At 46.9% G+C, this 15,962-nt stretch overlaps 1 protein-coding gene across 1 annotated transcript in view; it reads right to left on the reverse strand.

The window, feature by feature from the left end:
• lrpprc (leucine-rich pentatricopeptide repeat containing) overlaps positions 1 to 15,962 on the reverse strand; it is a 56,771-nt gene that overhangs the window by 528 nt on the left and 40,281 nt on the right. The window contains exons 29-37 of the mRNA XM_070978249.1: positions 14,722 to 14,845; positions 14,295 to 14,421; positions 11,113 to 11,201; positions 10,819 to 11,023; positions 9,156 to 9,283; positions 8,901 to 9,016; positions 4,150 to 4,224; positions 3,644 to 3,728; positions 2,441 to 2,583 (exon numbers count right to left, since the gene is read on the reverse strand). Of these exons, the coding sequence (XP_070834350.1) occupies positions 2,441 to 2,583; positions 3,644 to 3,728; positions 4,150 to 4,224; positions 8,901 to 9,016; positions 9,156 to 9,283; positions 10,819 to 11,023; positions 11,113 to 11,201; positions 14,295 to 14,421; positions 14,722 to 14,845 (1,092 nt within the window). The remainder of the gene's footprint in view (positions 1 to 2,440; positions 2,584 to 3,643; positions 3,729 to 4,149; positions 4,225 to 8,900; positions 9,017 to 9,155; positions 9,284 to 10,818; positions 11,024 to 11,112; positions 11,202 to 14,294; positions 14,422 to 14,721; positions 14,846 to 15,962) is intronic.

Consider the following 15,962-nt stretch of genomic DNA (forward strand, 5'->3'; position numbering starts at 1 on the left):
CCGTTCCCGGCTAATTAATCAGTGTTTTGATCCAGACAAAGTGTTGTGGTGGGTGTTTTTTGGAGGGGAGAAGGTGAGAGCTTTTCTGCAGATTACGCCAGCTTCTCACAATGTACGTTTGCTTAGTGTTGTAGTAATTAATGCTGATGAATGGCTGTGTGCACTATAGAAGGAGAGAGAGAGGGATCCTGGCAGGGGTCTGAAACACTTTCAAAGGGTCACTTCACCCTAATTACAAACACAGATTTTCTCACTAGATGTAGTTTTACTCGAGACTTACAATGCTGCTCAAAGCAATCAGAAATTAAATTAGTAAAATTCAACGGCATTGTTCGTTCCAGAAATAACCGGCTGAACATGGAGCTGAACTCTGGTTTGATGTGAAGTCACGGCGATGAATGAGAGAACATCTGTTCAGAGATATGAAACTTCAGATGTGTCAATGACTTGTTGTCCCGGGATGGACCCTGATGGCTGCCAGGAATCCAGTTTTTAACTTGCTGTAATCTTTTATGCAGAAATCCTACAAAGATTTAGTATTATGGTCTAAAATGATGGACAATTACAATCAGGAACACACCTGCAGTCATATGTTCATCTACATATCTCTATCTGATAAACTGCACATAAGGCAACACTTGATTAGCATGGAATTAGCGAGTTAGCAGTCAAATGTTATCTTACCGTATACCCAGCAAACACTGTTTTAATGTTAGTTATGCCAGCTTTGAGCTCAAAGATGATCAATGCTGATGAGAGCTCCCACTCAGCACTGAGTCTCAGACCTCAGCTGGTCTGTTGTTCGGTAGCTTCCAGAAACTTTTAGTAGTTTGAGTTGACACGTGTAAAAAATAAATCTCATCTACTCTGCACTGACCCGTGGAAAGAGATGGCAGCCTCCCTGTTCGCTTTGCTCCTTTTAGCGAAGCAATGACGCGCAGCACAGCCCGCATAAACAACACCCAGGCAAGATGGCAGACGGTTACGCCATGAATCATGATGTGACGTCGCGGCTACCGCGCATCCACCGTGAGGTTCGCTGTCTGTGTGACAGAAGAGTCACCGGCTGTTCGATTCTGCGGCTGACGAGCTGATGCCAGTAAAATCTAAAGCTGAAACTTCCTGTGGAACATCAGCAGAGCGAGACGCGGTGCCGTGAGGACATGCTGGAGCAGCGACCTCTGTGCAGGCGGAGAGGAGGGTCTCTGTTGGCAGAAACTTCTCAATACCACGACCACTCACCTTCCCCTCTCCTTGCACCTCGTCTGGCTCCGCTTATAAAACCCAGCCGTCACTTAACTATCCTGACATTCGGTGAATAATGCAGCAGCTTCTCTACCTTCATCCCTCTTTCTCCTTCTATCTTTGCGCTGCAGGTGAGTGATGGGGAGGCTTCGTTCTACACCTGCCTCGAGGGGACAGCACATTAAAGTGCTCGGGCTGAGAGGGCAGCGTGTGTGTGCGCGCGTGTGTGTGTTTATATGAGTGTGTGAGTCCTCGACCAAAAATAGGGCTACATCAACTTACAAAATGTGCAATGTGCTGAAATGCTCAAAAACACTAGGAGCTGGAAAAAGAGAGCGGATATTGCAGTGACACCATCTCGCTTACACAATATATGTACTCTGTGACTGCGGGGCACACACACGCACGCACACGCACACAAGGCCTGCACATACTGAACTAGGCTGCCACACGTGCACACACACAGCGGCACACATGAGGACACCAGTCGGACATCTGCCAGCGCCAGTTAGGAGCTGTGAAGTGTGTGTGTGTGTGTGTGTGTGTGTTTATTTGTACACAGATCTGTTCATAAAATGTTGTTCAAGTCTGCATGCTTGTATCAATATGGATGTGTGTGTGTGTGTGTGTGTGTGTGTGTGTGTGTGTGTGTGTGTGTGTGTGTGTGTGTGTGTGTGTGTGTGTGTGTGTGTGTGTGTGTGTGTGTGTGTGTGCGCTAGTAACGCAGGGTTGGGAGATTATTGAATGGTCCTGAATCACTGATCGACTCTGAGGTCTAAAATGAAGTTATTGAACTTTTTGTTATAGTGTGAAGAGTTGTGACATTCGTCTGTACTGAACACATCAGAATATTATTATTATTATACTGGCCTGCTGTGTTTCATTGTCCTATTTTATAGTATGTTAAATATTTTGTACATTTTGGACTCAATTTCATGACATCGCTTTGGACTCCAGAAAACATTCTCCATCATTTTCTCGCATTTTGCAAACAATTCAACACCACGGTGCGAGATTTTGCTAATTTTCCAGTTGAGCTGGCAGCGGTACAGTCACAATTTGCTGGTGTGTCTTAAAGGACAATCACGTATCGTTACTGAGGACATGGATGAAGTCTGTCCAACATCTGTGTGTGTGTGTGTGTGTGTGTGTGTGTGTGTGTGTGTGTGTGTGTTTGAGAGAGAGGGAGACTCACAGGGGGCTCAGCGAATGGCACCGTCTCTCCCTCATTGCGGTAAAGCACAGCCAGCCGTTTGAGTGACAGGTCGTTTACGTCTATCCCCTCCCTCTGCATCTGCTCATACAGAGCCTTGGCTGCCGAAAAGTCCTTATCCACAGCTGCCAGACGGGATGTGAGCGAGAGAAAGAGTCAGCAAACAAGAGGGAAAACTGTCAAATTCTTACTTGAATGTAGACATTAGCAAAAAAAAAAAGGCTGTCCAGTCTGTGTGCATTCTGCTGCTTGTGCATGTTAAACAAGCAGCAGGTGGAAAAACACTCAAACTCTGAGTGTCACCGCTTTGAAAGAACTTCACTTTTAAAGCCCCTGGACGACAAAACGCTTTAAACATTTCAATATGACAGAGCTGATATCTGGTGTGAGGGTGACCTGTAAATCTGAAAGAATCTGAAAAGAAGCATGAATGTGTGCGGTTGTGTGGATCAAAGTAGGGTCGACAAGAGCAAGTTAGAGAGACAAGAGGAAAGAAACCCCCTCACGGAGAAAAAAAGACAAGTACAAAGACGTGGCAGAGAACAGAGGCGAGCGGAGCATCGCTAATTGTGTCCCCCATGGCTGCCTTGACCGACCGGCTAGCCGATGCTAATTAAATAGTCATGTCTGCTCATCTCTGGTGTGACAAGGTACCAAAGAGGGGAGACGGGAGGGTGAGAAGGTGAAGCCAACGGAAGGACACGAGGAGGGGATGTAGGTGAAAGAAAGGAGGCGAGGACAAAAACTACTGAGGATAAGATAGACAGGAGTGAAAAGGTGGAGAGGGGAAGAAGTGACGGAGAGAGGAGGAAAAAAAAAGAAGAGAAAAGTTAAGTGGTGGACCGTGTTGCGATTAGCACGCTAGGCTAGCCAGGACAGCTAACTCATTAGAGGACATGTGTTCTTCTAACCCCTGAATCACACACACACACACACACACACACACACACACACACACACACACACACACACACACACACACACACACACACACACACACACACACCTCTAATGTTGACTTAGCCACAGGCCAGTGAGCCGCCTGCTGCACCGCTAGCTTCTCCCACCCAGGCCTAGTGTAAGTTTGTGTGTGCGTGAGTGTGTGTGTGAGAGAGAGAGAGAGAGAGAGAGAGAGAGAGAGAGAGAGAGAGAGAGAGAGAGAGAGAGAGAGAGAGAGAGTCTTACAATGACATTTCATCAGATATCCGCACAGCACGTCCTTCTCAACGAAGTCTGGAACCAGGCTGATGAGGTTCTTGATCTTGTTCAACTGTACACACAAACATTAATTTACACATGTAACAACATCTGTGTGTGTGTGTGTGTGGCCTTTAGAGTCAAACTGAAAGAGTTTTTGCTGTGAATCAGTATTTATTCTAGGTTTAACGTACTTATTTGCTAAAAATACCAAAACACCAGATTTCATATTACTTAACTTCTGGCATAAAATTTTAAATTTCAGATAAACTTTAAAAGACTGGTGAAGAATCATTACGGTTCATTACATCACAGGGTTTATTTTTTAGCTTTGATTATGGCGAAGTTGCATCTCCAGATTACCAAAATGTACCTAAAATTACCTCGATACAAGCCGTGGTGTAAAAATATGCTAATGATACTCATGCTACAAAAAATTATTATTCTTATAATATGCAGATCGTAAAGAGAGGAAGCATAAGGTGTGATTTTACCTGTCCAGGAATCTGAGCCTTTTGAGACACAAAGGACATCAGCAGCTGCTTCTGTTCAGCCAAGGCATTACAGCGCTACGGCAAGACGAGAGGGACAAGACACAAAAAACATGAGAGATAACAAGAGCAGGTCAGTCTCCAGCCTTTGCTCTTCACATACGTACAGTGTATAAACACACATGCACTCCAACACACGCACACATTCATACAAACACCTGCACGCCCACACGCAGGTGAAAGGTTAATTATGGATTTAATAGCAATCTTTTCTTTATGAATTTAAATGTACGGCTGAACGCGTAATTATCATCACTCAGTCGCACTGAAGGCTGTATCTGAAGTCAGTGGAAGTAAAAGTGCAGAATGAGCCAAAGCTGCTCTGCAGACCTGCACAGCTTTAAGGTTTTAATCAGTGACTGAGAGGCAGGAAGTGAAAGAGATGGCGCTCAGCAGGCGAGAGAGATTATTCCAAAAAATCAGGAAAAGGTTGAAATGTCCACACATGTCCAGGTCTGAGCAAAGCTGGGACGCTAAACAGGATGTGATCACCTGCTCATCATTTTTGACATATGCTCAAGAGGAAACAGTACAAAGACGATGTGTTTTCATAATGTCTGCTTATTCTGAATTTGATGCATGTTTCAAACAAGTTGGGACAGGAGCAACTAAAGACTGGGAAAGGTAAACGGGTTCATTGGTAACAGGTGAGAGTATCCAATTCAATTCAATATTCCTTTATTAGTCCCACGAGGGGAAATTCCAAAACGGGTATGATTGGGTATGAAAGGGGCATCCTGGAAAGGCTCAGTCGCTCACAAGCGAGGATGGAGCGAGGTTCACCACTTTGTGAACACATGACTGTATGAAGGAGATTACTGCATGGACTCTGGAACTTTTTGGAAAACTGTTGTCTGTAAACAGTTTGTTAGCACTCTCTGGTGGACAAAACTGTGCTAAAGCAGCACCGTTTCTATACCTCAAATGCATTGTCAGCATTTCTTCACAACACTTCACTGACATGTACACCGATATGACACATCTGCGATGATCTAATAACACACTTTGCATTAATTCCCTGCAGGAGTGAGAGATTTCTGACAGGACTGCAACTGAAATGGCAGCTTTTTAGGAAAAAGGACTCTATATTGGCAGATTTCAGTGCAGCAGAGCTTAATAACACGATATACATCCAGATATGGGTAAGAATTTACAAACACGTGCAGTTAAAGGAGCAAATCTGATGACTGACAGACTTCTGTGGCTCAACGTTTAACCTGCACATGGCTGCTTAGGACGAAAGCACGCGAGCATACATACAATATACAGTGTGTGCTTGTGTGTGTGTGTGTGTGTGTGTGTGTGTGTGTGTGTGTGTGTGTGTGTGTTCACGCAGGAGATGCATTAACGTCGCTGAGCTCCGAGCGGGTGAGTGCGTTCTCCTGGCTGAGCAGCAATGAGGCCCGATTACTAGCCAGTCGTAAACGAACGTGTTTCACTCCTTCTCCAACTCCTACAGAATTAAAAGCGAGTGGCCTGTAAGGCTTTTAACAAGGCACACACACACACACACACACACACACACACACACACACACACACACACACATACAGAGTAAGCTGCCTTCTTTTGGAGTCACCAAGCGGCAGAATGGCTTCAGTACAATCAGGCAATTAGAGCAGCCCTGTGCCACTTCACTCAACTTTGCTCCACGCACTCGCTCGCTCTCTCCTGGTGTTTTTTTTTCCCCCTCTCGCTCCACCGACCGCTCCCAAAGGTGACGCCACATCAGGCCGGGCCCGGCGTCTCCCCTGCTCCTCACACGTTCTGCCTAAAAGCTCTGGATACCCAGGGAGCGCTCCCTTCCTCTTCCTCACTCGCCCCCTCCCCGACATGCCGCGGCTGTGGACGAGCTGGTGGAGCGGCGGCCTCTCTGTCGCTCCTTAATGACTGACTTCATCCCTTGGCTCTCGCCTCCCCGCCGACTTCACCTCCTTCTCTCCTGATAGCCCTGCCGTCATCATTGTCTGCTCGCCTACTTAAAAGCTTTTCAGAGTTTTGGTCCTGCTTCACTTGCGATGGGATGGAGCAGCCGGGACGCTACCCTCTGGTGACCCCGAAGACGAAAACGGGCCTTGATGAGGGCGAACAGCAGAGCATCAGTTTAGCCTGGGTCACGCCAAACTCAACACGCAAGACAAATGGACGTCTTTGTCTTTCAAACACCACGAGCGTCTGTGCCTTGATCTCCATGTTTAAGTTTCCAGCGCTGAATGTGAGCGAGGCATGACACCCTCACTGTGTATCAGCGGCTTCCACCACTGCTCAGCAGTCATGATTAAAACATCATCTTCAGTGTGACAGCAATCAAATAATCCCAATTATTATCTGACTAACTCAGAGAACCCTGTTATTTTCTGCCGCTGTCTAATGTTGTGCTTTTCAATTTGATTTCATTTTTATGTCTTCATCTTCATTTTTATAGCAGTGTTGTGTCTAAACTTAAAGGCTAAATGTCCGTGAGGCACTGAATTGTGCCACATTAATTACATTACTAGGGGGACTCGACCTGAGGGATGGACCGGTCCTGTGGGACCAGACCCTCTTGAAACACATGACGACGAAGAAGAAGAAGAAGAAGAAGAAGAAGAAGAAGAAGAAGAAGAAGAAGAAGAAGAAGAAAGTTGGCTAAGTTGCGGTACGATTTCCTTTATGTATTTTTTTTAGAACACTTGGCTGTAATCTTGTACAATATTACTTCTTCTACTTCATGTCTTGTCCTCTTCACGCCCCCCTAGTGGCCTGGCGCACTTCTGTTTTGTGGAGTGAATTTGCAGCGTTTCTCTCTTGCAGTTGTTTTGGGGTTTTGTGTGTGTTTTGAAATTTGCAGCATTCTTCTTTCACATTTGTTTTGTGGGTTTGAAAGTTTTTGCTTCTGCTTCGTTTCTGTGATCGCAGCATTTTTCTCTTGCAGCATTTTTCTCCTGCATTTGTTTTATGCGTTTGTGTGTTTTTGGTTTTGCATCATCGCTGTGTTTGCAGCTTTTGCCCTGGTCGGCCACCGTAGAAAAGGGGGGAAAAAATCCAGCCAAGATGCATAACAAGCAGGAAACATATTATAGCTTTAGAGCCATGTAATTCATAGTTTGCGTTTAAATAGTGATGAAGACGAGAGCAGCGAGAAACATATCTGTTCATTAACATGCATGCTACTCAGACAGGCCTGTTTAAAGATTGAGAGGGATAATCACTCAAGATGTCAGGGAGGAAAGACGAGCAGACGGCATGTGGCCTCTCTGTCTGAGTCTCTCCACGTCTTACACTTTCCCTAACCCATAATCCGGTCCGGGGACACTCACTTTAGATCTGTCTTAGTGGCAAAGTCTGTCCCCGCTCTGTACACTTGTCTCTACCCTAAGCTCATAGTGTTTTCAGGAATTACAATGTATTAACGCACATGCTGTTTTATTGTATACTGCAATAATATTTTGAAATGTAAACTGACTGTCCTTCGGTTGCATAATCAGCGTATGAACCACACAGATTTGTCTTTGTCTGCGTCTTCAAAAGGTGCTTTGATAAGACCTTTTTCTGCAGTTTTCCAAAGAAAACCACAAATGCATGTCAGGGTGAAAATGACAGGTTGTGTGTCAGGAACGTGCACACAGATCCCTTTAGCTCATGTTTAAAAAGTGATGAAGGGTAGTAAGCCAGGGTGGTAAGTAACATATCTGTGTTCATTAGCGTGCGACATGCGACTGAATGGCTGAGAGGGTTAATCACTTGGCAAGCGAGAGCGAGATAATCGGCGTCAGAGAGGAGCGCAGCGTCTTCTTCCTCAGCTTCTGCGCCTTTCTCTTCGCCACCCTCGTCCTCCTCGTCCTCCCTCCTGTCTCTCACCCATCTAGCCTCTGCATATTCATGTCCCCGGGCTCAATGCAAAGTCATCGAGCTGTAATGTATGAACTGTGTTAAATAAGTGAAGTGGGAGGAGGCCAATCTCAGACCAGCAGTCTCAGCGGTGGGCTGTGGCCAAGCGCTTCCTGACATAAATGTGAGGCTGGATAAATAAGTCAGCGGCTGACAACTGGACTGACGCATCGGGGGAGTTGTGATGGACTAAATTCATCACCACTTTCCTGTTGACTTTTCTTTTTTTAATTGCTTTGATATAATAATTTAAAATGATGCCAAGTGCAAGACACTCAAATGGAGAAGTGCGCAGCGGGACAAAACGCTCCAGATGATTTAAAATTTATTTAAAGTGGCCATAAAAAGAGAGGAAAAAAAAACCCACAGCTGACATTTGCCTGAGCTTTCTAACCCAAACAACCAAGAACCTGCAGCACATGAGCAGAACCTGCACCTGGCCACAACACTCTCCTCCCTCTACTCCTCCATACTTCAAACAAAGAGAAATGAATGGATGCATGATGAGGAACACGGCCCATCCTGCAAACCATGGACTTCCTCACTTCATGTTCAAATAGCAATGAAGAGAAGTGAGCAAGAGCAGCAAGTAATGTTTCTGTCTGCTCTCCAGTACTAACAAAGTGGAGCTCATCTCTGCCTGCAGACGCACACACACACACAGCTCACACATCCCAAACACAACAGCACAGAAAAAAACACATAAAGAGGAGAAAATATTGAATTTGGATAACACTGAACTGCTACTTCACCCACACGTTTTGGCTCTGCGGCTTACAATTTTGGGGCACACGCACATGAACACAGCACACACTCGTACTCACAGCCAGCATGAACTTGGCCTCCTCGATTCTGTCCGTGTCCACCAGCTGGAGGAAGAGCTCTGAAGCTGGTCTGTAGCAGGCAAAATGGTTGGCTAGCCGCTCCACCATGGCACTGACTGCAACACAGCATGCATATTTTTGGCTTTTCGGGTTTTCTTTAGGCTGGACGTGCATTTTGTATTTCTGTCTACAGACATGTATAGAGTGTGTGTGTGTGTGTGTGTGTGTGTGTGTGTGTGTGTGTGTGTGTCTTACTCTTGTCCAGGGCTTCCTCATTGTCCTCTTCCAAGATCTTTCTGAAGACGAAGGACACACTGGGTTTCTTGCTGTTTGGAGTTATGAAGAGCGCCTCCATCATCTCCACTGCTGACTCCAGGTTGCCGCTGAAGAGGGTGGGTGGTGAGAGGGAAAGAAAAGGTTAGTTCAAAGCTACACCTGTAATCTGCACGCTGGTAAACAGAGGAGAAATAAACCCATCCTGAAGTAAGAAGGTTGATATTGGACGACTGTGTGAAAGCCTTAATTACATTCAATGTCAGTATTTCTACAGTGTTGGTGCACGACGCTATGGTGTGGTTTAGGTTACCCTCACTATCATCCTTGCTACATACAGGCTGCACTTCCTCCTGCTCTCACGCTGAATGAACTGAACTTCGAGGTATGCTTTGACCTCTTGGGGGACGAACACATGCATAAAATAAACGGATTACGAGGAAGTGACCAGATCGACGAATAAAAACTCCCTGGTGCCGTCTACAAAACATTTTTAATCTAAACGATACAGGTTTCATCTTCTGTCCTTTGCAGCCTCCCCCTGTGCGCAGAGCGACCCGCTCCTCCACCGATGCTCGCTCACACACTCTGAAATGTTTTTCTGCTGAGCTCGCCACAACCAAACAAAGCCTGCACACCGAAGCACTACAAATCTAAAACAACTCAATCTGGCAACCCGACCTCGCTGCTAACACTTTACGCTCCCTGCCCACCGTCACCAGTCGTAATGAATATTTAACACGCAGGGTGTGTGCGCCTCTCTGTGTATGTATATGTGAGAGCGGCCAGAGGTGGCGGGGGGGAACATATCTGCGCCGATTGTTAGGACCGGGACCGTCTGAATAATTCAGCGGGGGGCCTCTCTAAATGTGGCGCTCCGCTTTCCGGGCCTGCTTGCTTTTCCGCCCGGGCTCTTAACCAGTCAGCTTGACTCAGATGCAGCGGGGACACACGTGTCAGAGCGGCTCAGAGCGCGGCTCCCAGAGGTCAGGGTTCAAGCTGACAGGCCCGCGCTGCGATGGCCAACCGGGCGTGAGACTGTCTTGCTCTCCCTCACTTCCTGCTGTCCCTCCGAGTTGGCGCGGGGACGCTGCCGCTCGAGCTGGAGGACATCGCTAATGCGGCAAGTGGCGCGATGAAAGTTTGATGCCTGATGTGCTTTGTATTTTGTCCGCCGTTGTTCGAGAAGCGACGAAGCAGCGGTGGAGGATGGGTGTTTTCATGACATTAAAAGGAATCCATGAATAATCCTGTTACGACTGCATTTCCTTTTTGTACTTGGCGCCCCGCTCCCCCCCGTAAGCTTTTACTGTAAGAGTGTGTCAACCTGGGTCTTGTCACACTCCTCTGCTGGTAGACTTTACAGACTAGCATGAAAAGATTTCACACTGGAAGGTACATGTTGTTATATATTTAAATGATCATGCAACATGTAGCCCTGCTCATCTGCAGCGATTTTAGCATCTGTCTGTGCATTCCACTCTACATGTGTCCACTATTTGTGTGGCCTTTATCATGATTATATCAGCGTCGCCAAAGGGAGAAATCTTCAAACCCTTCACATCCTTTACGCGCTTCCTCAACTCAAAAGCAGTCTTTCACGCGCTCATTCATAAATCGCCACATGCAGGCTTAGCAGTCTTACTTCTTGATGTGTGCCAGGATCGTGTTGTTGACAAACACCATGCTGGACAGGTTGGTGTTCATGCCGAGGTCCTTTACCAGCGACTCCACTACCTGGATGCCCGCCAAGTCACCACATTTACCCATGGCCTGAACCAGTCTGGTGATGGCAAGCTGTGACGGCACTTGGTCCTCCGCCAGCATGGACATCAGTGCCTCAAGAGCAGCTGTGGAGGAGAGCGAGAAGTGAACAGGTGTGTGTGTGTGTGTGTGTGAAATGAGGATGCGCATGTTCACTCACACATCTGTTTCTTACCGCCAGAGTTGCCTTTCTTGCTGTGTGTGATGATGAGCAAACAGTTGGCTATATCGCTCAGCTGGAAGCTGGGCGCCTGAGACACAGCCCTGAGGGAGACACAACGGATTTTTCTTGGTTTGGTATCGTCTTTCAGCTGCACACTTCGGTGAAAATAACTTGCAATGTAAGTTTGTCCTCGCAAAAAACAAACATTCACTCTCTACTCTAACGTCTCTGCTTCTATTCAGCTGTTGTAGGCGATGTTGATAATCAATGAGCAGGCCTGATTGGTGGTAATAACGGTTTTACAGGACTTCTGCTTTCAAGTTTCCATCTGGTTACATGAAAGCTGGAGATGATGGAACTTTGAAGATGCCCTGACTTTTTCCTCTAGCACCAAAATGAGGTTCACATCTGTGGTTTTCAGTGAAAATGTTGGCATGCTAAGATGCTAAACTTAGCTGATGAACACTGTTAACACCACACCTACTAACCATCACCGTGCTAACTTTGTGAGCACACTGACGTCAGCATTTGGTCAAAGCACCGCAGTGCCTGAACTTATTAACATGTGTGATGTAAGCCCATGCTGGACCGGCTGTTTCTTTGCTCATTTATTTCTATTTGGATATCATCATATGAGCTTATGCACACCATGACAGAGGATTTCATCCATATCTGAGTGTGGCTGCAACATGTAGCTTCCGGGGTGAGTCGTACACATCATTCCTAACTTTAGAGCTGATCCTGTGCTCTGCCATTCAAAGCAAATCTTTATAATCTGTGCTGACTGAGTTAATATCTCTCCTCGCGTCCTCGTCTTCGAATTTCCAGACTCCACAGAGATGGAGTGGATAAACACATGAGCTGGAAGGCAGAATGCAGATGAGACAATGGGAACAAATGTGATTGATGGCGAGTCTGAGCTTCTTGTAAAGCGCCTGCTGTGACCCTGAAAATAATACAGACATCAAACAGTTGATTACTTCTTGCTGAGCCCCTGCGTCTGTGTATCTGTGTGTGGCGTGAGGTGGGAGGCTGAGGCCGGGACGGGCTGAATGCTGCGGGGCTGAGGATGGTGATGAGGAGCTGCTCCTCATCACTTCTTCCTCCCTGCTTTGCCTCCCTCTGCCCGTCTCTTTGCTCTTCTTTTCAGCGCTCCTCCTTTTCATTTCTTTGCCACTAAAACCTCAATCAAGCTCGCCTCCCGTCTTTTTTTATTTCTTATTATAGCCCCGCAACCAGATTAATCCGTCCGCTCAATTGAGCATCAGGCCGGCAATCCTTATCACCACGGCGACACCAGGCCAAGCGGCATCCGGCAGCTGCTGTGACAGGGTCACGGCAGAGATTGGAGCGGTAACAGGGTCGCCGGCACGGGGAGGCCGAGCGGTGGGGGGTGTGGGGTCAGAATTATTCTTATCGGGTGGAAGAAATTCTCCAGAGGCCGTTTCTCCCTCACCTTTTCCCAAACACACACACACACACACACACACACTTACTTCTAGGGGTATTGTGCTTCAGCCAATGAATCCATCATCCACCTCTTCCTCTCTCTCACATCATCATCATCACTCTCTCCCAATCCCTTAATCTTGCCATAAGCACCCCCGCTGCTCAATTCTGTACAGATTACCCAAAAACAAACACACACACACCCACACGCACACAGAATTAATGCCTATAGCGTCTTCATTAACCTCGTGTGTGATTAAATCTAGCCCTCCTCCCCTCGTTCACTCCTCCTTTCCTATTTAGCTCTTTTTATCTCCTTCCTTTCCTCCGCATTTCCATCTTTCCCCGACTCTCCTCTCAGCTCATTTCACTTCTCATTTAGAGTGCAGATAAACGAAGCTTTTATCCAGGCAGGGATGCCATAAACCAATTCAAACAGAGACTGGAGATGGGTTATCACTTGTATTGCCTCGCGCTTGTTGAAACACGGCTCTAAAATTGATACGATTATTTCTCATAACATAAGAGAGTGAACCATGTCGAGCGCCGAAAAACAGCCGAGAGACTGATAGCGTAATAGATGTGTTTACATATTTTTTTTCTTTCCCTACAAATTAGTAACCGCATCTCTCCTTTCTCGTATCATGTCATTATGTTATTATCTCTTTTTCGGACACTTTGCTTCTGTGTTTTTCCTCCGCAGAGAGAAAGCGATATAAAGACGGGGACAAAAGGAGCAATACAAAAAAAGGAAAAAGGAGGAGATTACCTAAAAAGACAAACAGAGCAGAGAAGATCAGAGCGGCGCTAAGCTCAGATCTCTAATACCTCTGTCTCTCCATCTACTCGTCTCCAGGCTCACGCCCTGATACGGTCCCCGTAACACAACAACACATGATACATTACTAATTGGAAGAAGATTGATGTTTTTGCGCAAAGTCAGCCGCTTCCCAGAAAACCAAAATTAATCTGTACATCCGAGCATGTGTGTGTGTGTGTGTGTCTGTGTGTGTGTGTGTGTGTGTGTGCCTGTGTATCTGAGGGCTTAGTAAGAACCACTGTTCATATCCAGCAGGGCTGACTGTGTTAGCACACAATCAGTTTATAATCCTCATGTCTATTGAGGAGATGTACTTTTAGCCTGAGGTGACCCCGGGGCCACACACTGAGGAGGCAGGGAAAGTAGCAGAGCGTTAGCCACTGTGCTACATGCTGACTGAGACATGCTTGGCAGTCCAGCTGCACTTCACAATGTTCTCATACATGTTTGACTGATGGTGACATAAGGGATGTGGGTTATGACACATCAGACACCTAACAGCTAGAAGGTCCCAGGTTCGATTCCCACCTGGGGCGCTGTGGGCACTGAGGGCATGTCCTCCACCATGCCTTCAGTGCCTGCTGCCCCTTATCCTGAAGAAAGGGGCTTTTCTGTGTGGAGTTTGCATGTTTTTGCTCTAAAAATGCAAAGATCATCACCTGACCAAGGATGACGAAAAAGGAACTGGGTCCCTGGGCGCCGGTTGGCTGGCAGCCCACCGCTCCTGGTCAGGAACAACTGCCAGGATGGGTCAAACTAAGCATGTTGTGTGTGTGCATGTAATGTGGTGTGACAAATAAAGGGATGTCTTTATACTTACAAACACTGTTTATTCCTGGTACCATAACTAAGGAAGAGTCTTGTAAGGTGACAAGTTTCAGTGATAGCGCCATTTGTCGTTGAGATGAGATGTTAAGGCACTTACATGTCCTTGACTGCCATGGCGTCCTCCAGGTATCCCATGCCCAACAGGGCGCGGATCACCTGGTCGTAAGAGGCGAGGCCTACTTTCACACCCCTTGCGGTGGTGTCCTTCAGTATCTTGTAGGCTTCTGTAGGGAACAAGCTTAGCATTAGCTCCAGAATTGGTTATCCAGTTATCACAACTGCAGCTTCAAGCAGAAAATCCCACAGATCAGCAAACAAAGAGGCAAGTGAATAGAGGGAAGGTGAACATGTGGGAAGCTAAATGTTCCAGATCGAGGAGATTGGGGACCAGAACTAAAAGCTGAGTGTGTAACGGACTTCACTCATCAGCTGGCGACACAGAGGCCAGACCAACCAGATTCTCGTGTCTGTCGTGTGGGACAACAGCACTGAGGCCTCCTCCTCCTCCTGCTGCTGCTGCTTACCTTGGACTTTGCCCTTTTTGCAGAGGGTAATCAGCTGGACGTGGATGTCAGGAGCAGCTTCGGGTGTGACGGGGTTTGCTGCATCTTTAACCTGCTGTTTGGTGGCAGCTCGTTCGTACCAGGTCTGTGAATGAAACACACGGAAAACTGCCATAAATCTCCAACGCTTCCATCAAAACGCAGCTACATTCAAGCCTGTGTATGTGTTTAACAGTGTGCCGGCAATGAGCTGGTGTGTGCATGTGTGTGTGTGACAGTGCAATAATGCTGCTGTGCCGGTAGGCCAGGGTCCCCTAATGCTCGGTCACCCGTGTAGCAGTGAGGGGAGGGGGTTAAGCTGTATTGGCTGGGGGCAAATTAGGCCTGGCACCCCAGGGGCAAAAGAAAAGTGTGTGTGCGTGAGTTACAGAGTGTGTGTCAGAACGGGGGTGTCAACTCAAGAGCCCCAGGGGTCACCGAGTTCATCGCTCCCGGCAACAGCAATCACTTCCTGTCTCATCATGCTTCGGGCTATTGGAGCATATGCAGAAGGAGCCAGAGGAAAGATGCAGCATGGAGGAATGGAGCAATAGACTATTACGTTATTTAAAGCTAAGCTCCTCTCTTTTTTAATACATATTCACATTCTGTGCCTTTCATTTCGTCTTTTGGGCAGAGCACAGCCGAGGCCACATGCGTATAGAACTGAGGATCCAGCGGCAGCCATATGGTGGCATTTAGCTGCTGGCTAAATTAGTCTGGCATTACAGATTTGCAGACAGATCAAGCTGTAATTCCTTTCACCAGCCCGTCGGTCTGATTGACCACACTTCAGATCAGAGCCTCAATCCTGTTTCCTCTGCATGTAATGAACAGAGGCTTAAAGTGGAGCAGGGCAGGGGCTGCAGAGAGCAGCTGATAAGAGTTTTCAGAGGTTTTTTTTTTGGGGGGGGGGGGGTTAGTCCCTACGATCAGAGGTCAGCTTGCTCTTCGGTTAATCTATGCTGTATGAAAATAATTGTGAATGAGACGATTGTGTTTGAAACGACAGAGTGCAGTTTCAGTCTGTATTTGGCTCCACTCAAGCTCAAATTAAGCTCCTTGCACTGTTGATACACAGTATATACCAGACCTGCACTGACCATGTACAGAACACCACAGGGTGCTGACACTGGGTCTAGTTTCTCGTTAAGATTTCAGTTATTTATGTTTTAATCTTTCATTTCTTTTGCTTACTTCTTCGTCTGTCCTTTTGTGGTTTG

The sequence above is a fragment of the Chaetodon trifascialis genome, chromosome 13 (genome assembly GCF_039877785.1).
Source record: "Chaetodon trifascialis isolate fChaTrf1 chromosome 13, fChaTrf1.hap1, whole genome shotgun sequence".
Taxonomy (NCBI): domain Eukaryota; kingdom Metazoa; phylum Chordata; class Actinopteri; order Chaetodontiformes; family Chaetodontidae; genus Chaetodon; species Chaetodon trifascialis.